Genomic DNA, 27,205 nt, shown 5'->3' with positions numbered 1-27,205 from the left:
CTGAAGTTTCCAATTTTATTTCATACATGTGTGTATTTGAATTGATTTTCTAAAATTATATTAATTTTATATTATAAAACCTAAGTGACCCAAAAATCTTATTATTTTATAATTGCATGAAAACATTCAGAGTGTCTTTTGCACACATCTACACAGACACAGTGTTCTGAGACTGCAAAGTGTCCATAGAAGCAAATGTCAACTCTTATATGTCTCCTCAGACTCTCTGCCAACACTACTAAAAATTATCTACAATATTCAAAAACCAGACTAGCAGAACATACAATTAATGTCTGCTCAAAGATTAGGTGATCACAATAAATAAATAATCTGTGTATACACAGGACTTTAATTCCACATCCTCACAAATTAAATGGTTTTGCAAAAATGTCAGGTTTCTCTGCAGTGTCTTCCTTTCACATAGGCTTTTGTTTAGTTTGTACTTTTTCAAACTGAATTCCATTCCTGCAGATTTATGAGTCTTTCAGTTTGACGAAATAAAAGCTATTCTTACACTCTTCTTAGATCAATACTATTCATAGGAGATACATTCATGGCTAAACAAAAGCAACAACACAAATAAAAGGGATTTCTAATATTTTCTTTTAAAAACGGACAAAATGGTGTATTTGCCAAGAAGGCTTTGGGCCTAAATTTAGTTTTTGTATAGTATATATATGGAAAACAAACAAAAAATTTAAATAATTTAGAAAATACTAATCTATCTTCTCTATTCATCATTTACCTTATGATGACTTCACTAAGCAAATCACGTCAAAAATACCCCCATTACTGAAGTTCAGTCTAGAACAAACTTATTTTTGTCTACTACTGAAACAGATGGCATCTCCATGATTAGTTTGAGTGAAAGTTGGAATCTTGTTTTTCTTGGAGCTCAGGAGCTAAGATAGAAGCACTGATCACTTGCTGAAAAATCTCTTGATAAAATAAATATAACAGCATGTAAATCGTTTGATGCAATTTGATGCTTCTGAAAAAGCAATTTAAAATTATGAAAAAAAAAGGCACACTACACGAAATATAAATCTTGTGTCACCTTGTTGATGGCATGGCATTGCATCAAAAACACAGACTTCAGCATATCAATTTTCAATAATCTTATATTTAATGAGGGAAAACTAATTTAAATGTTTTTATCTGATTTCTTTATAATATATAATTTATAATAGTCTAAATCTTAATAGACTTACTCTACTGCCTGAATGATGACAACTTTAAAATAATATGAAAGAGCTCATTAAAAAGAGCTCTATGGTAAAAAGTTAATTCCAAAGACATTGTCTTCACTACACTGAAGTGTTCATTTAGTTTGATTTATACTTTTTCAGACTTCACTCCAACTCTTACAAAATGTGATTCATGTTAACCAAGGGAAGTACTATGACAGGAAAAGAGAAATTCTGACCTCAATTAATGTACTTTAAAAAACTGCAAACTTAAAACTGTTGGACCTTAAATGAGCGCCTAAACTGCTAAATAAACATGGTTGAATTTTGTCCTAACTTGAGTAAGTTTTAAGTTACTGTCTTTATTAGAATAGCAGTCACTTTATTTATATGCCTGATGATAGATATAAAAGCCTAATTATAGGTACTGAGATTGAAGTTCTGGCAATACATACTGTGTCTAGACAAGCTAACTAATAAAAAGGTCTGTATTACAGGGGAATAAACATTACCAGTTTAACTTTAGACTACACAAATCTTTACTTCAAGAACTATGACATGCAATTCCCACTAATACAGCTTTACTGAATTACAGAAGAGAATGGTAGTACAGATAACCTTATATAGCTAAAAGTCACACAAATATAAAAACCACAATTTTCAGAAATTTTTTCAGTAAAATACCCCTATGCATATAAAATGACAGATATGGATAAAACGGAAAAAAAAAAAAAAAGACACACTGGTTCAGGCAATGTTATTTGCTATACTTACTGATAGAAAATTATGTTTTATGTTAGAAAACTGACACATTATATGTGAAACTGATCTCTCTAAATACATGGTTTCTCACAAAAATATATTCTTCAACTACCTCACCTTTTAATAGGCTTTTATTTATGCAAACTGTGCAACTTCCAAACATCCATTTAGTTCCCCATTTCAGAATATAAGCAGTTCAGTAAAGGGAAAAAAATAACAAAAATACGACAACACACTTACCTGAAGCCCCTGTCTCAGGCATTTTTTCTTCATGCTTGCTATCTGGCTTACAACCACCTTTTTCATCCGCTTCATCTTCACCCCACCAGGCTGGCTGTCCGTACAAAGGTGTCCCACGAGGCATGGCAGAAATATCTATAAAGTCAGCCCAAAGCAGAAGAAATAACTTTTCTGTTTAGCTGTGATATTTTGGTTAAAATCACATGAAGAGAAAGTAATTTGCTTGGATCATCTCTCCTGGAAGCTGAAGTGAAATGGTTGCATGCATTTGCCTAAATACACAACAAACTTGGAGGCCAGACAACTGATCTGGGTTCTAAATATAAAAGCTTACTAATGACCTGATCAAAATTTCTGGCACAAATGTTTATCAAAAAGACAACTGATCTGGGTTCTAAATATAAAAGCTTACTAATGACCTGATCTGGCACAAATGTTTATCAAAGGCAGCCACCATCTCTTATTGTTACCCTGATATGTCTGTAAATATTATTTCTTCTTTCAGTTGGAAGTCATCAAGACAGGAGAACATTCCTAGAAGCTGTTTGCTGCTATTTCTGTCAGAAGATTCTCATTCTTACCCACACTGACCTTTCAATGAAATCTGAACTCACTGCATGAAAAACTGATCAAATTTTGCAATGTAGCCAAGGTTCCAAATTGCTGACAGCTACTACAGAGTGCTGAAAGTTACCTTGTGTGTAAAACATTACTAAGCACAATCAATTTTACAGGTTGGAATTTTTTAAAGGCATCAGTTAAATTATTTAACTAAGTTTAGTTTAGTACAACTAAAAGTGCTATACACATGTTAAATATATTTAAATGCAAAAATTAAGTAAGAAAAAAAACATTGATGTAATTGAGATTTCTAACCTGATGACGAATTGGCTGAGTTAGGTTTGATCTGATCTTTTGGAAGAATACCTCACCCTACAGATTTAGGTATTCTAGTGTCATACAGATGTTCTGAATGTATTTTAGAGAGTCCTTATATAATAAAACATCATATGTTAAAGTCTATCTTAGAACCTTGTCTATTACTTTTCTGATTAGGAATATCAACATTTTTTTCAGTATTTTATACACTTGCACTCCAAAGATTATTTCATAGCCATGCCAAATGTTTCAACATGATTTTAAGACCTTAAGTACTTTCTTTTTACACAGCATTAAGCCATAGTCAATATTATTTTTTTAAAAAAAAACCTTGATGGTTACACAGAGAATTTGTGGATGCTCCATCCCTGAAGAGTTCCAGGACATGCTGGATGAGGCTTTGAGCAACCTGGTCTGGTGAAAGGTGTCCCTGGCCATGGCAAGGGGGTGCAACCTAAGTAATGTCTAAACTCTGTTCCAACCCAAACCATCCCATAGTTCTGTTCCTGTGCACTGCATTAGCCATAATGAGCAGATGTGCATTTATATAGCAACAGAGAGAATCAATCCCTAAAAAGCTTCTGAGAGTTGCACTCAAATATAAATCCCTATTGCTGACTGTTATTTTTGGAAGAGTGAAATGAAAAACAGAGGGTGAGGATAAAACTCCCCCACTGTGCTACTTTAGGTACCTTTAACAAGATGCTGGATTAGACAACAAAACAAACAGGTTAATTCAGTATACCACAGAATCCTGTATGTAGGGAAGAGAATTATTTGAAGTGAGTCTCCTGGAAGAACAGATGAAACCTAAACAAACCTGGTGAGCATTGATTTGGTTAGAAATCAGACCTAGACAGTTCCATATTAAGGAAACAACAATACCTGATCCCTTTCTCATTCTTTTGGTTATATCTACTACACTTCAGCAAGCCTTGTGCTGAAGTTCATCAGAGAATGGTTTGGGTTGGAAGGGACCTGCCACAGGTTTTGCCAGACCAGCTTGCTCAAAGCCTTGAACACCTCCAGGGATGGGACATCCACAAACTCTCTGGATCCCCTGTTCCAGTGGCTGATTACTCTCATAGTAAAAAATGTCTTCCTAACATCTAATCAAAATCTCTCCTCTCTCAGTTTAAAGCCATCAGACCTAGTCTTTTATCACTAACTGCCTGTGTAAAATATGCTCTCCCTCTTTTTTCACCAGTTCCCTTTAGGTACTGAAAGGCTGTTTGAGGTCTCCCTGGAGCCTTTCCTTCTCTAGGCTGAGCAACTCCATCTTGCAGCCTGTCTGCTCCAGCCCTCTGCTCATCTTTCTGGCTCTCCTCTGGCCTCACTCCAACAGGTCCAAATCCTTCCCACACCGGGGGCAGCACAACTCACACAAATTTAAGTCAACCACAGCAGAGCCACCGTAACACATTAAATAAATATGAATGATGGTGTAGAAACAAGCCTGAAACTATAGTACCTAGAAATCTTTAAACCACAATAGAACACTGAGGTTATATCCTGACACATCAAACAAAGAACGCTAGGAACTGCAAAAAAAACCAAACAGAACTCCTGCCCAATAAAAAGGGAAAAAACCCCAAACCAACCAAATGAAAAACAATGCACTTGGTAATGGTAAAAAGTACAAATTGTTTCTGAACAAATACTTTCACTGAAACTGCAAAAAATAACAATTTCCTGCCACAAATGCTACAAGTTTGTGACTTGTGCAAAGAGACAGGCAAAAATCTTACAAATGTTAATCAAATCTCTGTTTAAAAATTTTCTTAACGTGTGGATGTTACTGTAAAAAAGGTAGAAATTAACTGCCAAAAAATATTATTTACACCTAAACTATGGTTAAATAAATATATATGTGAAATTTTTACTGTCTACAGAATTCCACAATCATCCTACTGAAGGAAATTACATCCTTTCCAAGTTTTTGTGCTTCTGTAACAAAAAAATAACCTTACCCACTGATTTTTCTTCAGATTTCAGTGCTTCAGTAGTTTTGTGGTGCACTTCAGCTGTGGAATCTGTTACCTTGGATTCTGAACTTTTGGAGCTGCTTTGTTTCGATCCTTCTGCCTCTGAAGATTTTTGGGACAATTGGAGTTGGCTTGAGAATTTTTCATGCTACATGACAATAAACAGAGAATAAAACACAAAGAGTGGGAAAAAAAACCTCTCTATGTTATAATAACTGTACAATGACAAAAAACATCCAGAAACTGCTCATTGTTACCTTAAGTGCTTCTTCAGGGACTCTCATCTCTCCCCTGACCACAGTAAAAAGGTTAGTATGTAGGAAATTATAAGGAAAATTCTGAAAAAACTCTGAATTCACAAGAGGATTTTACAGAAAAGCAACAAATATGCAGCCTATTATTATGCCACTAGAATAGTGATAACTTTCAAAATATGTCATGTTAGGATACTGTGCACTATCATATTCATCAAAGAAAATTAAGTTATTTACTATATGTAAACAGAACACTGAGTAGATACCTTAGAGTTTTAATAATACAAGTATTTTTTTTTCATTCAGTAGTTTGCTGAATAATTAATTGCTGTCTTATCTGCTGGTATACAACTGCATATGATACAAATATTTGTGTATTTGCCTCAAAGAAAAGTAGTACTTTTTAGCAACACAGAAGATACACATCATATTCTAAATCATAATTGAAAGTTGAGGTTCCTGGCAGTGAGAGACAATGAAATGTACTTTATCAGTAGTTCAGACCAAGGTAGAATATTGTAAACCCTGAGATTTTCTCAAATATAGGCATTTCTGTAGCAATGAGAACACTTAAAACAACCATACTTCTAACAAGTAAAGTGCATCCCAACACTACATTTTTATGGCAAGGATATCATATCCAAATCTCAATTTATCTTCTAACTTCAGAGTGATGTATGTCTGTTCTGGAATCCTCACATCGTTCACAAATGTCTGCAGAAACAAATGAGGACAGAAAGGAATATCATTAAATTCCAAAACAACAAAATTAAATCATCTTACTACTTTTATAAAAAAGTCTTCAGCACCACAAATTTTCTACTGCTGATTCACAAGGAAACTATAAGCTCAAATTGCCAGCTGTTTAACAAATCATATCAAAAGGAAGGTAAAACACCATTGATTAACAAGCTGCACACTGGCCTTGAAAAATTCCTTGCACATTTAATCTTGTTAGGAATATTCATGGAAGTGTTGATTAATGTTCCCTTGAATTAGCACCTCCACTTACTATTTTTCTTGTAATTTGCTTTTTTCAATCCAAATTAACTGCCAGAATTGATTTATCATCACATTTGTGATGAGCATTGGATATGAGAGGACTGAGGCAGCTTATTTCTAATCACTGTCAAAGGACTTAAGAAAACACGGACCAAGTTTGTGCATCTGAGTAACACTAAAAAATCTGTGGTAAGAATTCAGTATATTGCAATGCTACAGGATCACCCCACTTCTAACTTAAAACTTTTACAACATGTACATGTTTCTAAAGAACGAAACAGTTGAAATATGTTATTTTAAAAGCACTCTGAAGTTGGAAACACTTGAATAATTAAATAAGTCAAAAATCCAAATATTTAAATTACTGTTTTGCTCATGAGTTTAGTATTGAATGAACTGTGATTAGAGAGAAACAACCCCCTTCCCCAAAACAATAAGAGAATCATCCATTTAATTTTCTTTTCCTAAAGGAAAAGCATGTTTATTTCATTATTTTAAAAACTTAGAAAATATCTTCCATGGGAAATAAGAACAAAGGGTACAACTATTCACTGGTTTGTAAGCATGAAGCTTTCAGTAATGTTTCAGGCATATTTATTTCACTTTAACATTTTCAGAGTTCAGGGCATAAACCTCTGTGAAGACTATCCTCAAGGCACTCTGAATTTCAGTGAACCAACAGAATTTAGGCCACCTTGCAGACATCTATGTCTATGTGCATGTATGAATTTTTCCTCCCAGGTCAGAGTTCTGAAATTCATGTGCATGCACAGCATGCCCAAAGCAGAGAACTCCAAAGGCTGTGTGTGCAGTCTACTGACAGCCTCATGTTCAGGACTGAAGTGACAGCATAAAACAACCAAGTCTTAGTTACTCTGCCACTGGAGCTTTAAAATCTCATCACATGCTTTTGTCTGGCTTTGGGATGCCAGACAAAGCTAGCTTGAAAAAACTAGTTACTATGTAAATAAATAATCCTTTGCCTCTTTAAATCATTCAATTCATGTGATTTATAAAGTTTATTCTTTAAATAGTGAAAGTCAACTGTCTTTAAGCCTTCATAAAGTTTGCTAAGCTTTTCAGAATCCAGTCCTGAAACATCAGTGTGAAAGGACTTTGCTATCCTGTAAATATTCCTGAGAAGAACTTAACTGATCAGGGCCATGGATTGCTAACACTTCTTCTAGTATGTTTTAGAGTTCACAAGTCAAAGGAGAAAGTACAGTTGAATTATACTGATACTAGGGAAATACTAATTACATACTAGCAACTGCACACATTTGCTTCAGAAAAGAGAAATTCCTTCATCTTTTTTTTTGTATGGAAAAACAAATAAAAACAGGAGTGTCCAGAATGAGTCACAATAAACTATCAGAAATACAATTTATTTTTGCCTTTTTTTTCCAAATCTAGGCATCCAGAATAAAGACTTCTAGATTTAGAAATCCACAAAAAAGACTCCTATAACCTTTTCACCGAACTGAGTGTGAATCAACCATACATATAAGAATATTCAGGCATTAGGGCATCAGGTGCAATCATAGTTCAGTTGGTGAAATTATAACACTCATAACACTCAAAATCAAAATATTGCCATTAGCCATCTCCCCTCACACTCTGAATTATCATGTGTGTTTAAAGTGCATTATACCAGGAATGGAGTTACCCTTTATACTAAGAAAAGTATGTATCTGTTCTCAAAAGAGATGGGACCAACTGGAGAGATGCAAAATAAATATTTTGATGAAATATGCAAAATAAGACAGGGGAGAAGCTGCTAAAGCACTAGAAGAGGCACTTGGCTGCTAGGGAGGTGTTGTTCTCAGTGGAAACAGCAGCTAGACTAGAAGAATTATTACCTAGTTCACCATATGGTACTGAGCCATTGTTCTGCCACACAATTAAGTATGGTGTTACAAAAATAATGCTTTTTCTTCATTAACCTGAAACCAGGTAAGCAGAGTTATGAAAGAAAAGCACAGTGGGAAAGTGATAGTAAGAAAAACGCTGTAAAGACAAAGAGAAAGGACTGAACTCCTGAGACTTAATATTCCTTGCCCCAAAACAGTGGGAAGAAAGAGTTCCTTTGATGTCTCTGAGTAAACAGCTCTAAAGCAACTGAAGCTTCACCTCAAACTTGAGAATGAATTAGATCAAGTGAAGCAAATCACTGAAAGCTCTTTATCAGAGACAAAAAAAGGAGCTGAATGAAGACCTTTTAACATATATTTCTATTCAATTCCAGTTTTGTGACATAGCAACAAAAATCTGAAGGTATGCCCATTGACTACAGGAGTTACACAACTAGGGAATAAAATTAAATGTATCAGCAAAAAAATTCTATGTGCTGAACTTATTTTTGATCATTGCCTTGAAACAGCACACTGACTTTGAAAATACAGAGGTATATTAAATATTTAAGGACTAAAGTCCTTGTATGTCTACAACTGTTCAAAGGATATAGCCCTTCAATGGTTTCACGTGGAGTTGAGACTGACTCTTGGGAAGGCTGAATTAGTTACCTTAAAATACAGGAAAGCTAATAGAGACAGTGACAGAATTTTATTTCAAAATGCATCTCAAGATCAAAAGGCAGTAACATGAAGAGTTCATCTTCTATTTATTTAAGCACTTGACAAAACTATTCACTATCAGTAGCTTTCTAAGTATTTTTCAAATAGGCAGTCACAGATGAACTCATGATTTTATTCACCACCGAGCCAAACATTTAAAGTTACAAAATAACAGCCATAACAAGTGCAAATAAAAATGTCATAAAGAAGTATCTAAAGGGCTACAAAATGATGACAAAGTTACTGTTTTTAATAATTTGCTATATATTAAAAAACTTTTATAAAAAGTGATGCTTAGCTACAATTCTGAATATGCACTTCCTAGAAAAGCCTTAGAACATAACATGCCATCTGAAACCTTACATTTCCCATAACTTGGATTTTTCCTGTATTAGTTTGCAATCACTTGACACAAATTATTCATAGAGATTTTTAATAAAAATTATTCTGAAAAACTAAATGCAAATACAGCATTAGTTAAATCAATTTTCATACAAAATGGTTATTGCATAATTATTTTCCCCACATATGTACAGTGGAAATACAGTTTAACATTCTTTTCTCTACTATAAGAAAAGAAAAAGGAATAGCATGTGAAATAAAATCCATATCATAATAGCACATTTTAGAGACTGAAATATGTCAGGGCTTTTAGACATTACAGTCAAGATTTTTTTTTTTTTTAATTCTGAAATACGTAAGTATAACACACTCCTTTTTATTGTTCTGAGCTTTTCCTATAGCCAAAGCCCTCTTATCACTGGAATTAACAGCAGCCCTTTATAAAACATGCAGTGGAAAACCCCTGCAAAGACTACACTTTCCTTTCGAATGTTCCCAAATTTCCAGACTTGCATTAAAAAGATATTAATGTACAATCAATAATGGCTTGAAGAAATCCCAAAAGAAAGATATAGAACCCCGTGGGGAGCTATCTATTGCTGATGTTAACTTACCCCATTCAAGCTGCCCAAATCCTTCACCAGGTGTTCATCTGTAGAGGCATCATAGTTGAGTACAGCATGTTGCTTGTCCACACTCCGTGACTAAAACATATTAAAGAAAATAAAATAAGGTAGTTGAAAACCACATGAGGCAGTTATGGCTACTTCCTAGAACAGTGTGATTATTTTCTTTCTACATAGTGCATTTATTCAAATTATATAGAAAAGATAGTTCCACATATGAAAAGGATAATCTCTAACCCAACTCCAGGTACCCATAGCAGAATCCTAAATTTAATTCAAAATAATTATTTTCTTAATGTTTCCCTAAATATGATAAGTCAGATCCAGATAGATCTCATCCAAAGGTTTTTAGGTTTTTTTCAATCCACTCTAGCATCACTGATGTTTAATCTAATATTATCATCTGCACTTTATTTCTTACTCTCTCTCCCCCCTTAATTACATGCATCTTTCAATACATGACTATGATTCCAGGGTGTTGCTGTTCTCTCTCAAACACACCATTTCCTGTCACACATTTGAGATAATTACCATAGTATACAAGCATTCCAAGTGTTTCTCCTTGATCTCAATTTCCTGAACCAATTAGCTAAAGCCTCTTCACTAAATGTCTGAGCAGTTCCTGAATTACTATTCCCATCAGTTCTGACTTTCTCAGTCCTTCCTTAAGCATTTCAGTATCCATTTATTTATTTCATGAATTCTTTATTTCACCACACAGATGAGGAGCAATCCTGGCTACTATTTCATCCAAGCCCAGCAGCTCCCTAACAGCCAAGTCCCTCTTTCAGCACTCACTCCTTGCCAAGTGTTTGCAGCCTGAGGTGCTGATGGCAAGCAAGGGAGGTGGGGCTGGATGTGTCTCCTTCATGCATGCATATGGTCAGCATCTGGACATCTTCAAGAGCTCCCAAGAGAATGGAGACCACAGCTCATCCTCTCCATCAGCCCACACTTGATCTTATGTTTACTCTTAATTCTGCTAGTGCAGTGTCACAACATGACTGCATAGCAGCAAATTCCTTCCACCAGCATAGCTCCTAATTTCAGGTTTGCATCTTCTATCCTTGCTACTCAACTCATTTTTCAGAACTGTACTGCACAGAGAATGGTACATTTCTGTCTGAGACTTCAATGACTTCTGTGTACCAGCATTTGTGGTCTGTCAGTTCTAGGAGTCTTGCCTTATCAAGTGCACTGGCCAGTGCAAGGCATCAGAACACACAACCAGTACTCTAAAGGAAATGTTTTCTCTTATTGTAATCCCATAGTTATCACCTGACTCCTTTTCCATTTCTTGAGACTTGCTTCTATTATTTTCCTTATTTTCAATCTACTTTCTCATTCTTCCTGTCCATTTAATCTTATGACCCCTTTGCTTTCTCCCCAAAGAAGTGAGATTAGTGTTCTTCTCTATATACTTACTATTTTCTGTTTAGACTTTTTATTTTGCTCTGCATTTCTGAGGGGTATAATGGGAGGGGGCAGGATATCAAAGTGGAGAATAAGGAGGAGACAGACAAATGAACAAGTTTCCTGCCAATATAAGCTGCACTAATACACTACATCAGCTAAGTGCTTTTAATGGCAGATGAAGACACAGCAACACGGTTCATTTTCTACTAACTTCGTAACCTTTCAAGTGAAAACAATCTCAATACAATGAAATTCATTGATGTGCATGTTCTGCTGAGCCTACAATATCAAACACACATTACATTTTTCCACACTCAAGAGGAACACTGCACCAAGAATTGCTGTATTTTTACCCAAGCTATTGAAAAAAAATTTTGAACTTTTCTCAATGTTGTTATTCAAATACATACTGTACTACTAATATTTTTTTAAATTATCTTCATGTGCTACATCCTATTAAAAATAAGTTAAAACAGAAAGGACATTAAAAAATCCTCAAAGCTTCATGATACTGTGTCACATCATCTGAAATGCTAAGAATGATTACTCAATTCTGTGGCTTTTACAGAAACACTTGAAATTGTGCAGAACATCATAGTTCTCCTCAGGTTCAGATCACTTACATATAATTGGACTTTTTATTAATTTCAGCTGATCTTTACAGGTGCAAAGACTGTGCAAGTCTTTTGAATGCCTTTTTTCCTTTGGCTTTGTTATTGCAGCTTTCCATTCAAATGTAAGGGCTTTTAAAATTCCCTCTGGTAAGACTGTGGTGCCCTGGCTGGCAGCTCAATGCTACACAGCTGCTCACTCACTCTCTGCTGCCCCAGCTGGATGTGGGATACAACAGGAAGAGCAGAAGGAAAGAGCTCATGGGTCAAGTTTCAGCAGCAAAGAGGAAGAAGGAAGAAGAAGTAAAACAAATCAGATGATGAGAAGGCAATCACTTCCCACCTCCCACAAGCAGTCAGTACCCAGACAGTCTTTGAGCAGTGGGTATCTTCCCCAAATCCCCTCCCTCATATTTCATTGCCAAGCACAGCACATGATTTGTCACGGAATATCCCTTCGGTCACTTTGGGTCAGCTGTCCTTGCTTGTGCCCCTTCTCCACATTTTGTGCGCTCCCCCAGTCAAGTGTGTGTAGGAGGAGCAGAGTGAGAGAGAATGCCTTCAAACTGCACACACACTGCTCAGCAACAGCCAAAAGAGTGGTGTGTTATCAACAGTGCTCTGGCCACAAATCCAAAGCAGTACCATAATGGTTTCTATTAAAAAAAATCCCCCTACCATCCAGCCAGATCCAGTACAAAGATTTACACATGTCTGCAGAAATAAGAATCACAGAATAACTGCAGTAAAGCCATAGGAATATGAAGAGGAAAACGCCATCCTCAGTTAAAATAAATTTGTAACTGGTGTTATTTCAGATAGATATTCTTCAATTCAATCCAGACTACTAAGAAAATATTTAGAATACAGAAAATAAATGCATTCTTCTCTGCAAATAATTTTGATATTGTGAATAATGAAGATTTATTCTTTTTCTTGGAAATTATTTCTCCAACAACATTCAAAAAGATTTCTAACCATAAAGGTGAAAGAAGGGGGAAATGTAGTATTTATCCACAAGCAGGCTGATGCAATGGAACAGTTAGCTAAACAGGAAGACTTCACAGTATGTTTGAACATATTTACAAAAAAAGTCAGATTTGTATTACCAGATGTGAACTAAACCTTTTAAAACAACACAGTTTACAGGTAGAGATCTGAGGTCTATCAAGCATGAGTCAAAATTATTTTCATTAAAGCCTTTATAATATATTTTCAGTCAAGCAATTATGAATAAAAGCATTAAATTCTGCTTTCTTTATCATGCATTGTCCACATGCTTTGCAGTAAGAGATCAACCAAGCTGTCAAGAGTGGAAAGGAAGGTCTTGCACAAAGAGCTATACACACAGAACAAGAACACATTATTAGCTTCTCTCTTGGTGGGTTCCTCCCCCTGCAGCACTATGTGGTGTCACAGTCATGCTGGCATGCAGACCTAACATAGCAGCAGGCTAAAAAGAATGTTCTTGAAATCCTCAGGCCCCTTGATTTTTTTTCACTAACTCTGAAGCAAATACACAACAAATAACATTTGTAAATAACTCAAATCTATTCACAGTATTAACCAAAGAGGGAGCTACCTTTGAAGTTGAAATTCTGTAACACAAAAGAATAAATGCTTCACTCTAAGGACTGATCTACTATGGATGGCATAGCAGAGAAGAAAGGAGATGCTCCCTTATTTACAGACAACAGTCTTCTAAAACAAGTTACTAGTTAAATAAAAATACTTTTGGATTATGACCTACTGGGCAGGAACCAGTGGGGTGCGGATTTTTGGTTGCTTTTATTTTGTTGTTGTTTTGGATGTTGGTGGATTTATCTGTGTACTTGTTTCTTTGGGTTTTTTAAATACCTCCCACCTAAATTACCAAGACAACATCCTATCTGTTTTTAAAGAGAAATTAAGAGTACTCTAATATCACCAATAAAACATCTGAATGCCTTCTGAGGCTGAGAGCCAAATGCAATTTACTAGAGCTACTACATTCTGAGTAATAAATGTAGGATTACATCTCTAAGCACTTCATTTGCAAGTAATACTCTAATTTGGCCAATAATGGCTGCATACATGACTTTTGGGACCAAAACTCCAAAACAAAATATTTTATTGAATGGTAGAAAGGGTTGAGAATATTAGTTTTCAAGCTCAATCTTCTTAAGAGCTCTACACTCTACAACAAAAATTTAAGAAGAAACTCCCAAAGTACTACCATCAGTCATTAAAAAAAATATAGGAGAAGGCAGGTCAGAGGACTACAGATTTGACAGGGCAAAGTGCAAGCAATATGGCTCCATAACAACACAGCTACACACTGTGGGATCCTCAAAGTTGAGGAAGTTACTGAAGGATCAAACTATTTAGACTTGTGTATTTTCAATTCTATTTAAATTGAGTCATTCAACTTCCTTAGCGACTGAGAAATACTCTTCTCTACAAATTTCATTTTCCTTTGTACAACACAATCAGGGCATAGGGATAGAATTACATCAAATCATGTGACTAAATTAGATTACAAGCTGCCAAAAAAAGAAGGCTCCTTTCAAAAGCATCCAGCTCTCTTAACATTATCACATTTTATGGAACACAGTCTACTTACTTTACTGGTCATATTGCAAAATGTATTTCATCTTCTATCCTGGCATTCTGCATTTGATTTATATGAAGAAAATGTGATTCTCTGTACTTAAGCACTAATTGCATGATTAACAGCAATACATTGAAACTTTTTTTTTTTTCTAAGGACACAAAAGATTCTTCAAAACAATTGCTCCCTAACATCTGGGGAATTTCTTTTTCAAAAGGAATGCATGGAGCTGGTGCATTAAGTTCATGGTTTGAGCAGCTGCACATGGAAGGCTGAAGCAATTACCTGTAACATCAGCTCACAGTCATCTCTTCCAACAAAAATCATTTCTCGTGGCAGCCTATGTCGGGTGCCTCCACTGCTCACCAAAAACCAGGATGTTAAGCTCATTTTCTGCTTAGCTGATAAATCCTTGGCAAAGCTACGTCATCCTGCAGTGAGAAAGAAAGAGAGACAGAGAAATTCATTTTAGTTATTTTTAGCCACAGTTTCTGCTCAGCAAACACTGTGAGCAGAATACAAAAAGCCTCTGAAAATACAGCATTCTCAATAGCATGTACTGAATCCAGCAATCACAGGAAGCCAGAGGCTTCAGATTTGCATACTCTCAAGCTCTGCTTCATGCAACTAGGCAGATTTAATTGGTAACCCTCTGCAAAAGGAACAAACAGCTAGCTAATGCCAAAGTTGTATGTCAAGTTGTCAGAAAGCTTTTAGCATTTGACCACTGATTATCAAGATAATTGCTACAATAATGCTTCACTATCACAACCAACAAACAGTGCAGCAAACATTCACAAAATACAGCAAGTAACCTGCACGTGTGTCATTACCTTTTCCTGTGAAAAAGAACTACCTCACGTGACTTTAAGCTCAAGTCCTCTGTACAGCACCAAATCAGAGGAGCTTTAAATAAATGGAACTTCTGCTTATTATTTAATCTCAGTTTGTCACAATAAAGCATCTATTTTGGAAATTTAACAGTGTGCATTTAGTATTGCAAACAAAGCAGAGCAAAATGAGCGAATTAGAAGTTATCTGTAAGTATGAAATCCAAAACAAGCATTCCTACAAAACTTTACCATTATTTATCAATAAGAGATCCAATATATTCCATAAGAGAAGAGAAAACCCATAGCTATTTAAAATGTCATAAAATGGATAAAATCTTTTACAGAAAACTTCTTCACACAATATGATTAACTTGAAACTGGACAAAAATATGATTAAATTTCTCTTCAGAGCAATTCAATGGCTAACAGTTGAAAAAAGCTTTAAGAGTATTCCAAATCTCTCTTAAAGAAAATGCAAGCCAAAGCAATTATTTCATTCTTTCATTCATTCATAACCACACTGTATTCATTGAAAGGGAAGCTAAAGAAAATGAAAAGCAACCAGCCAGCTTTTCTCTCAATACCAAATAGCTGGCATTTCTCTTCTATTTATATGTCAATTAGTGAATTTCTGCAAAGTTAGCAAATGTGCTCTAAGTAGACATAAGTCTGTAGTGGACTTGAGCATACTCTTGAATAATACTAACAGCTGAGGTCCTCAAAATGAGGGTTAAAATGGAAACACTGAATAAAATGACAATGCAAGCACTATGTCATCAGTCAAACTACAATCAAGGAGATATCACAAATTAGTAAAACATGTAAAGATAACTAAGTTTAAGTCAAAACAGCATGTGACATGACAAAGCAGATTTTTACAAAACAGTCAAAAGGTGGTAAAATGTACCAGCAGAGCTGCCAATCCAATTGAAAAAAAGTAATGCAATTAACATGGAAGAATCTAGAATGATTTAATGTGCTAAAGAGCTACTGAATAATAAAGTAAATAGGCATTGCAGCAGTATTCTATAATAACATTTAAAACAGAATTATCATTCCACAACACACTCAAGTGAAACATATGTCCACTTAATGTTATCTGACTCAACTGAAGTAATACAGCATCTCTAACATATTCTATTCCTAGAAACTAAAAACATTAAATCTACAATAAGAACTTTCTGAAATAAAACTTAATGTGATGTAGTTACTAAATACATGTTTTAACAATTAAAATGGATTATTCAGCACCTTTAAAGGAAATTAGTATTTTTATTTTAAATTTAATCTAGTTTAAAATGATAAGATAAACTGGGTCAATCAAATTACATTTTTCAGTTCCCTTTAAGAGAGGAAAAGGAAGTATCACAAACAGCCAGCCTACATTCCAGCTTTTAACAAGTAAATTAACTGGATGTTTGACAGCAAGCATGCTGTTCAGTATCAGAACTCCTCATTCTGTTTATATTTTACTACCTTCTAAAATATCCCATCTGTTTATCCTAATTACATTTGCACCATTTGGCCTTCCTGCTCTAATTTGAAATTCATATGAAAGTCTCCAAGATTATACAGAAAATATTTGAAAATTGAAAATTTCTTAGTAAAAACCATGTTGTAGTTTACACAGGTAGACTGACTGTAAAATAGGAAAACTATTTTTATTTACAAAACAGACAAGTAGGTCAGCAACTAGAGCTAGAGAAAAATAAACCAGCACTCCAAACTTCCTACAAATGATAAAGCATGACAACAAACAGATTAAATTAAGCTATGTGAAATAATTTTTAAAAAGCATTATACAAAGCAATCACTGCCACACAGCTTGGCAGCGCATTTGTAGTTAAAAGTCCATCACCAGTTCTATCAAACTTAATAATGTTGTTCTTTTGAAACAGTTGGTATCTCAACTGCAAGAAACCATCAACCTAGATACATATTTTATTTTAAAGTATTCTTTAGAATAAACCAATGCCTTTGATCAGAGCTATGCTGCAATCTGCATAGCAAAACTGGTGAAAAGAGGATCCAGCAGCAACAGTTGCTTAATATCAGAATAAAAAAAGTGCATAAAAAATTTGATATGGAACTGCACACTTATTAGTCATATAGACAGTATGTGGACAATTACATTGCACCCCAAAAAGTTCATGAAAGCTTGCAATATTTTGAATAAACTGCTGTCTCAAGTACTCTGGCTGTAGCGTTCTAAACAATACAAGGATGAAAGACACTTCACTGCCTTTTCTATAGAAAATGAAATTACTATGTGACACATGCAAAGTCATCACAAGAAGTGGCTCTTTACAGAGTGTAAATTTAGGTCATGATAATTCTTCCAATGAAATGCTATGGTTACACAGGGTTCAAAAAGCAATTCTTTTCTTTCATGAATGCTTATTATCAATCCTGTTACATGCACTGACATCACTTACAGCTCAGAAAGTGCATGCACTGTGCATTTTGAGGGGCTGGGAGGATGCTGTAGTGAGGTTTCACTGTCCTACCCAAAAACCTCTCATCCTTACACAGCCTTTCCTTATGCATGACAGGATATTGTCCCAAACGGACCTGTCCTACTCCAGTACAGACTACACTTTTCAGATGCAGTATTCACACCAAAAATACTTCTACCCTAGAAAAAAAGAAGTTTAAATGCTTTATTTATTTATGCTTTGGTTTTTTTAGTATTTCCTAAAATGGCAGTATTGTGTTATAGTCTCTAACCAAACTAGCAGACAGTTCATCAAGATTTGATCACTCAAAGCTTCATTCCTGATGCCTGCAAGTCAGTGGCTGCGACATCTATGGCAGCTGCAAAATATTTCCTTGTCTGCAGAAGAAATAGCATTTTATGGTGAAGGACTACGACTTTCAAAAGGCTGTAACCAGCGTGTTGGAATGAACATGTGGGTAATAAGTCATTTGAAACAGATGATGCAGCAACAGAGAAATTGGCTGCATCATCCCTGTAAATATGCTTCACTCCTAAGAACTAAGATACTGTATTATCCAGCCAAAAGATGGGTGTAACCAATTTCAAATGTCTAAATAGACACTGCCAAGATTAGTTTTGATACAGTCATGTTATTGCAAATAAAAATCCTTAATAATCTCAAATTTAAACATTTTACAGTCTACATTTTTGTACTTGCCTGTAACTGAAAACAGCTCCAACTAAAGTTAGTAAACACTGAGACAACAATCCTACAGAGAAACAAAAAGCTATGTTTAAAATTTAAATTTAATCTAATATACTAAGGAAATTCCAACTTTTAAGCACTTCAGTCCTCTACATTAAGACTGAGAATAGTGTAATTTTAATGGCATACAATTATCCTATTACCGTACAACAAATTCTACTTATGAATATTTTAAAACAACATTAAAAAAAGCCCTGCACCAAGCTGAGACACAGTACTGACAAAGTCATAAGCCCTTTGTTGCCCATTATTTGCTCTTTTAAGTTCCTGTTTCCAGCTGCTAAAGTATTTGCCAAAATTAAGTTTATCTTCTCAACTGGCCTAATTAACTATTTGCTAAAATTAAGTTTTCCTTTACAACTGCCTAGTAAATTTGGGGATATTTCTGAAGAAGAAATGACTAAAATATTTCTAAAACAATGTTAGAGCAGAATATTCTATGTCAATTTAAGAAAATATTAGCTGTACCTTATATGTGCAAATTGGTATTGAAATGTGGCAGAAGGCCTGAGTATCAGTTTGTACCTTGTATTATTGCTCTTTACAGACCCATCCAAATGGACATAGACAAGCAAGAGGCTTTTGAAAACCTTCTTCATGTATATATTCATTCAACAAGGACACAGATAAATTCTCTGAACACATGTGTCTACACAGAGGTAGTTAAATAAGTTTGTGGAGCATGCTGTTTTAGTAGTATAGTACCAGTCAGAACAAAAATAAGGCATCTTTTCCTGGTACTTTCAACTTATCCTGTGTTGAAACAAACAAGAGAGGTAGAGATACAGGAGAGAACACCAACACACAAGGACACGACACTTGAACCAGACCTAGACAGATTTTGGAATCAGGACTCAAGAAAGGTAAATGTCAGAAATAAGCCAAGACAAAGAAGAAATCAGAAATGAGAGCAGTGATGGGGCCAGTAATGACTGCAGAAGACCTGAAGTTGAAGCTGGTAACCAAATCACAGAGAAATGCTGTCAGCAAACAACACTCACTGAAAAACTGCCTCCCATGACTCCTTTATTGACTATACAATGTAATAAAAAATACCAGTGCCAGCAGTTCTAATTTTGACTGCTGAATGGAGAAATGTATGCCAAAGAAAGAAAAGACCAACTGAAGGTAACTTCAACCCTGAGAAATTATTGTATCCATATAATTGATATTAAAAACTAATCTATAAAGATAATTGATTTAAACCTAGGAAGCTGTAAGTGGTTAACAGCACAGTAATATTGTCTACTCTGTCAAACCCTCTGAAGTGGGGTAGTGTAACACACCAAGTGTTCCGTGGGCGATCATAATTAACCTACTTACATACATGCATTAGAAAACAACCTTTAACTACATCACCACATATTTTAATCAGGACTCTACCGTACTCAGGTTAAAACAAAGAGCTTAACAGTCAGTTAATCAGTGTTCTTTTTCCTCTCCTCGTCATTTGATTAGCCTGTGCCTTATTTACTGCACATCACTAAAAACCTTTCCTGAATTATTAACTTCCTCCTGACTTCATCTACCGTGCTTAACACCACCACATGAGAAATTCATTAACACTTACAGTAAAATCTCCACAAGTAGTTGTAGAAAACGTTTCATGTAAATGGGAAACTGTAGAGAGCTTTTTTTAACACTGAAGTATCTTAGTCTTGAATATTTAAGTTCCAAACTCATCAGCATTTCATTTTAAAGTATGTTTCACACAATATACTGGTATTCAGATGGTCTCATTTATTTCTGTTACATCTCTGAACGTCTATTTCTTTAGCAAGGTAAGCTTAAAGCCACACGTAGGGCAGCTAGAAAATGAAGGCCACTTTTCCAAAGTAAAGGGAAGGGCTCATCTGCCATCAAAGAACTATAAAAACATGAAAATAAGTCATGCTCTAGGACGGCTTCTAAACATTTGGTCATGAAACTATCCTTGCTGCTTTCATAATTCTCTGCTGCCTTCACTGCTCACGCTGCTGGCATCCCAGAAAGGAAGACAGAGGGCTGCACAGACAACAGCCTCCTTACTGAAACTATTCCCACCAGTTCCCAGGGCCAGTACACCAAGGGCTTTTGTTAGCAAAGAGGGTATCTTGTGCAGGAAAAAACTCAACCAAAACAGCAAACTCACACAAAAAAGTAGGAAAGCTGCAGGACTGCAGAACCTTCTGTTAAGAGCTGGAATTCAATCTACAGAAGCCATATGTCATGCCACGCTAGTACATAATGTTGCTCCTCAAAACCTTTAAATAAATAAATACCCATCTAAATTTAAATGGCTTAGGCTAATGATCTATAAAAATATTTTTTCAAGTGTTTATGACCTTTTGTGCACTCAAGCGTACTTCACAAGTGTTGGCCATAAAGGTTAATCAAAATATTCCTTTAAAAGGCTGTTAAAATAGAAGGCAAAGGAAGCATAAATAAGGTAATTTATGCTTTAAACCATTGAAATTCTTCATCAAAATGAGAATGAGAGCTCACAGACTTAGGAAAAATGATCAAAAATTCCTAGTTTTTCAGAAATTGAACAAAATAGTATTATTATTTTCATATATTCCACTGACCAGAAAATTCACCTGAACACATCCCTCTAGAAACACTCAAATACTACATACAGCTCTGAACATGAGAGTGATGCCATTCTCACTGATATAAAAAAAAAAAACTGTATTAGTTATAAAGTTCATTAAAATTTTATTAAATTACTGGACAAGAGTGGAACTGGATGGAAAGCATACAAATAGGTAATGTGAAAGAAAACAGGTAACTCAAGTGAAAGAAAAGACACTTATTCATTCAATTTAACTTCCCTGCTCAAATGGGGAACAGGACTGTGCTTAGGATAACTGCCCTTATCACTAAACCAAAACATCTCATAAAAAGATGTTGCCTTCTCTCCTAAAATCACTAAGATGTAACTGACAGGGCTTGGAATGATACCCTTGAGTGTTCTGCTTCTGGAATATTTGACCTGTTCTACCTCAGCTCAAAAATTTGAATTTGGCCACAATTTCTTGAAAAACATACGAAAAAATCATACTGAAGCCTTACACTATGCCAAAAAGATGTAATTTCCAGTATGGACTAAAAGCTGTAGCCACGACAAAATTTTACAGCATAAAAGAAATACTGAGAGCAAAGAAACCTTCTTAATTACTACTCTGCAATAAATTCTCTTTTACCTTCTTTGCCCTACATGCTTTTAGTCTTGTAGTTGATGTTCTTCTGCAGAGAGATGGAGGAGAAAAGAAAGCAAAATAAGAATACATAAATCTCCTTATCTTATGTCTGAAATCTTATGTCTGAAAAATCCCCAGAACTTTTGTTTGTAGACAGAGAAGATCTGCTACATCCACTATTATAAAAAAAGATTTTTCTAAAAGCTATTTCAAACTTAAGAAGAAAAAAAAATAGATATAACCAACAGATGAGAAACAAAAAAATGCATCAGGACCTCAAGCTCAGTCATGCCTCTTACTTCTTTAATTAGTACAATCCTACATAGGTAGATATGAACATTACCTACACTGCCTACCACAAAAGACTAAAACAACAAGAGTTACAGAGTTGTAAAATCTATACAGCAGCAGCAGTCTATTTCTCAAGCAGTTTGTGACTAGGGAAAGGAAAAGGGGGCAGGGAAGAAGGGGGAAGTGGGGGAGAAGAGACAGGCAGACACACCTTCAGCTTTACAGCTGAGCAACAGGAGAGGACAGGCTGGACCTAGCACAGATAAGTGGCAGACACCTCAGCAGCATTTCAGGGAAGAAGTAGTTCTTTCTCATATTAAAAAAAAAAAAAAAAAAAAAGCCTTCCAGCTGTGAATATCAATAAGAACATAGAGAGATTTTCCTCCTGCATTTCAGGAGTTTGAGATCTCTTCAGAAGGGACTCAGATACTCTTCTTGCCCTGCAGGTCACCCCATGCATCTGATGGAATAAGGACAAGAAAGCAGCTCAGGAGGCTCTTGCCCTCTGTCAGGCAGCAAATCTGTGCTGTAACATTGCTGCAGCTCGGGAACTGGACAAGCATCCTCTCCTCTGGTCCAGGTCAGAATTAGATCCATGTCTATTTTACTGCTGTGACACACAGGAAGGGTTGTAAGAACAGCAACTGAAATAGACTTCTTTTTCTGCCAACAGTGCAGCTGCAGTCAAAGTTGCTTTACGGTTTTGATTTTGAGGGACAATGGCTTAAAGATCTTATCTTACTCTCTTTTTTTATATAAAAATGACCAAAAAAAAAAGAATCCTGAGATCATGCCCTTTGCTATTACACCAGTATCAACATACAAATGCTGCAAAGGAATGTATGAAACTTAAGGCCTACCTGATGTGTATCAGTCATTTGAGTGTCACAGTATGCAAAAAGATCTGGTCCAGTGACGATTACCTGCGGCTATTATTTCATGTGGGTACCAGTGATACAGCAAGGAGTGACCAGAGGAGTACCAAGGATTACAGAGCAGTGATAAAGCACTCTGGAACACAGGCAGTTTTCACATCAATCTTCCCAGTTAAAGGGAAGGGCTGGAAAGGGCCAATTGAATCTGGAGAATCAATAAATGATTACAGGACTGTACCTAACAGCTTTGGCTACTTTGGCCAGACTTTGAAAAACCTCATCTGCTGGGGCACTGCTGGGGTTTATCTATCAGAGAGGGGGAAGAGTATCTTTGGACACGGGTTTGCCAAGCTGGTGAAGAGACCTTTGAACTACAGTTGCCAGGAAGGCATCAAAGAGACGTGGTAGTGTTCTGTTACTGAAGTGTTAGAATGGAAAGATACAGGACCTTTAGGAATTATAGGAAAGGCAGAAAGGAAGGGGTATCACCCTTCATATCAGTAACCAGCACGGAGTTCCACCTGGGGATGGATGAGGAGCTGACTGAGAGCTTATGGATCAGGATTAAAAGGAGGGCAAGATAAAAGATAAAAGGTGTGTATAGTGGGTGTCTACTTCATTCAACCTGTAAGACAGATGAGGCACCCTCAATGGACAGACAGGAGTGTCCTCACATTCACAAATCCAGGTCCCCATAGAGGACTTCAACCACCCCAGTATCTGTTGGACGGATAACACGGCAGGGTTCCTGGAACGCATTGAGCATAACTTCATTCTGCAACTGCTACCCGAGCCAACGAAAAGGGGCTGGTGGACCTTGCTCTCACCAACAAAGAGAGGCTGGTGGGGAATATGAAGCTCAAGGACAGCCTTGGTTCCATGGAAGAGTTTAAGAACCTTAGGGCACCAAGGTGCGTGGACAGAAAGCTTGCTGCCCTAAGGACTTGAGGAAAGCAGACTTCGGCCTCTTCAGAGATCTTCAGTCTCTTCCTCAGAACAGGATATAGCCCTGAAAAGAAGAAGGGTTCAAGAAAGCTCATCCATATTCAAGGATCACATCTTCTGAGGTCAGAAGAGATGCATCACAGAGAGGAAGTTGGGCAGATTTGCCAGGAGGCCTGCATAGATGAAAAGCAGCTCTGGACAAACTCAAACTCACTCAAAAAAGAAGCCCATAGAGGATGGAAGCAAGGATAAAGAGCATGGCAGAAATACTGTATGAACAGCCACGGACCAGATGAGGAAAGCTAGTGCCCTCATAGAATAATCTGGCCAGTGATGCCAAGCGCAACAAGAAGTTTCTTTAGATATGTCGAGAAAAAAGAAATTCTAGAGAAAATGTGAGCCCTCTCCAAAAGGAAAAGAGTGACCTAGTTACCTGGGATATGAAGAAGGCTGAGGCACTCAACCACTTTTTTTGCCCTGCTGTTCACCAGCAAAAGCTCCATCCACACTACCCAAGTCAAAGAAGACAAAAGCAGGGACTGGGAGAATGAAAAACCATTCACTGTAAGAGATCAGGGTCAAGACCACCTTAAGAACCTGAAGGTGCACAAGTCCATTGATGAGAGACATACAGGTCCAGAGGGAACTGCAAGGTGAAGTGGCTAAGTCACTACCCCCAAAAGAAAAATAAATTGTGAAGCTATTAGGGGGAAAAGAAACAACATACCACAATCCCTAGTAGAAACTAAGAGATCAAACGGTATTAAGAACAGCAGACTGAAACAAAGTCCTACACCAACATGACAAAAAAATAAACCACTGGGTTGTCTTTACAGAGAATACTGGCAAACAAGCAAATCCTTAGCCTGATTAGAAAACTCTGCTTAGGACTGGTATTGTACATGAATACAGTCTTACACAACAATCATAAGCCTTTTAATACATACATTATTCTTATAGTAATGAGAAGTACCTGAAGATTGAATTTTTCCTTTTAAGCTATCCTATCTAAACATTAAAACTTTGTTATTGGCTACTAGGATAAAGTTGTTAAAACTTGAAAGAATTATCCTGTTTTATTCTTTGATACCAGACAATAATTACATTTTGCATTTATTAAAGAAACAGGTCATTTTGCATTCCTAATCTTTAAAGTCATAAACAAAAAATCATTTCTTGTTGATGTACTTCTCTGCAGCCTCCCCACACTGAACAGCAATACTTTCCAAACACTGCTTTCAATAAACAGCTAAAATAAAGGCTAATAACTGCTTGTAAGAGTAGCTTAATTTATGTTTAAATAATCAAGTGTTTATTTATTGTCCATCACTCTCATTCAGATTAAGGAATTGCATGAAATAAATTATTTTTTAATTTATTCCCTATTTCACATGGTCAAAAGAGGTCATCTCTGGAGAGATTAGCATGCCAAGTATGCTAATAAAACAGTACATCTGATAAGTAGCCTTTAGAAGCTATTGTGGCAAGCCATCCAAAGAATTCATAACCAAATCAACTTTGAGAAAAAGTTCCCTGTGATGAAAGCTACAGAAATCCTTCCTTTCCCTCTATTCTGTATCACACTACAGTATTGTTGAGATTACCAAGCAGGAAAATAAATAAATGAACAAATACAAATCAGGCATGGCATTCAGGCAGCATGCAATCTTAAAAGAAGCAGTCAAGTCGTCCTCTTCCTATTCAAAGTGCCTTCATTGTGGCATATTTCAAGTGATTTTGTAGGCTATGTGTGATGAGGTGGTTTTATTTGCATTGGCCAAGTACTGACCACAGCCCTGAGCACTACTGAAAAAACAAACAGCATTTTGCAAATAAAACTGGACCTCTTAATCTCCCAAGGGTGGTGATTTCACTTTCCCCAAAATTGTGAAATATATGGGGTTTAGCTTATGACTCAAGGTACTTAGTAAGATTAAATTACATTCAAGGCAATGCAATTATTTTCTTCCTTCATACTAGGAATTATTTATTTTGTGGGTATAGAGATTACTTTCCAAAGAAAAGCATGTACTGAAGTAGTTTTAATATCTACCTTTCTCCTTTCAATTCCCATTTACTTCTTGACACAATGCATGAGTACACAGAACTTAAAAGAGGAAGTGATGGAGGACAATTCTTAATATCAAAGTTACCAATCTTCAATCTCTATGAATTACCATTCATAGTAATACAGATACATAACCCCAAAAAGGCATTCAATTCTTATTCTTTGCTACACCTCCACTGTAACATGAAAAACATTCATCATGTTCCACACAAAATATTTGATACATTCTATCCTCTCCCTTATGGAATGCTTTGGAGCTTTTTACAATTACCCTCCACAGCCAAGTCCACAGATGTATTTTTCTTGGAAATACACTGAGTTGTTTGTTCCAAGATCAGTAACATAAGCCCTACATTAAAAAAAAAAAAAAAAAAGAAAAAAAAAGTTGGATGAACTTATTTTACAAAGCAAGCAAAAGCTCACATTTTAGCCTTAAAGTAGCAAGAGATGTTTGCTCTAGGCAATCTTCACTGTCTGAAGAGAGTTAGAGTGTGTGTGCATGCACAAAGCATAAAAATAATTCTGTGCCATAATTATGCTGAGCTCCATGGGTACTCTGTGAAGTAATTAACATCAGGACAAGCTTAAAATCAAAATTATTTAAAACTTAGCATGGTAACTCTGATGTAAAGAGATCAGATTTTTCTTTCAGCATTTTTCAGTATCAGACAAAAACATGACATTTCATTTTTAGATCTTGTCCTGATGGCAAGTCCTCTTCCTGGAGATTCATATAAAAACTGAGTAGAACAAGGCCTAAAATGCCTTATATTTTAATTATTTGTTTGGTTCTTTAATCAGAAGCCAAATAGTCCAACAGAAATCTAATCCTGCAGTTTTGAATATGGCATTTCTTTAATGTTTGTGTCCTCCTATCTCTCACCTTCCCATGAAACGAAACTGAAAGGTACCAAATGTAACAAACATTTTCTCAATGTATGTTCATATAAAAACAGCTGTCAAAATGACAGTATTAGAAATTCAGCAAGACAAAAAGCAGGGTAACGCATTTGCACAAATGCTAGGAGTACCCATGGTTTTAATGATCCATTCTACTTATTGCAAAGATTTTAAAATGTAAATAGCTCCCCTATGGAGAAGCTATTCCACATCTGCTTGTGATGCCTACTCACTTCTTTCCTGTGTGCAGCCAACAAACAGGAATGCAGCTACTAGCACGGTAAGTCTTAACTCTATTTCTTCTACTATCTATTATTTACTATGTGTGATTAAATAGTTAAAAGTGAATTATCAAAATAAACTTTCAGAATTAATACACAGAGTGCATATAGAGCTCAACATTTCGATGCAAGAACTTGTTTGAGCAGGTATATTACAACC

The 27,205-nt window shown here is 35.8% G+C and overlaps 1 protein-coding gene across 9 annotated transcripts in view; it reads right to left on the bottom strand.

Moving 5' to 3' along the window:
• The window catches only part of CEP170 (centrosomal protein 170), a 93,304-nt gene that overhangs the window by 53,931 nt on the left and 12,168 nt on the right, over positions 1-27,205 (bottom strand). For all 9 annotated transcript variants that reach the window (XM_039697875.1, XM_039697881.1, XM_039697882.1 and 6 more), the window contains exons 2-7: positions 14,753-14,898; positions 9,839-9,928; positions 5,943-6,021; positions 5,311-5,369; positions 5,039-5,201; positions 2,190-2,324 (exon numbers count right to left, since the gene is read on the bottom strand). In XM_039697875.1, coding sequence (XP_039553809.1) covers positions 2,190-2,324; positions 5,039-5,201; positions 5,311-5,369; positions 5,943-6,021; positions 9,839-9,928; positions 14,753-14,857 — 631 coding nt within the window. In that variant the 5' untranslated portion in view covers positions 14,858-14,898. The remainder of the gene's footprint in view (positions 1-2,189; positions 2,325-5,038; positions 5,202-5,310; positions 5,370-5,942; positions 6,022-9,838; positions 9,929-14,752; positions 14,899-27,205) is intronic.

Source organism: Passer montanus, unplaced genomic scaffold (assembly GCF_014805655.1).
Source record: "Passer montanus isolate IOZ18808 unplaced genomic scaffold, ASM1480565v1 scaffold12, whole genome shotgun sequence".
Classification (NCBI taxonomy): Eukaryota; Metazoa; Chordata; class Aves; order Passeriformes; family Passeridae; genus Passer; species Passer montanus.
This window is presented reverse-complemented; position numbering and strand designations above follow the sequence as displayed.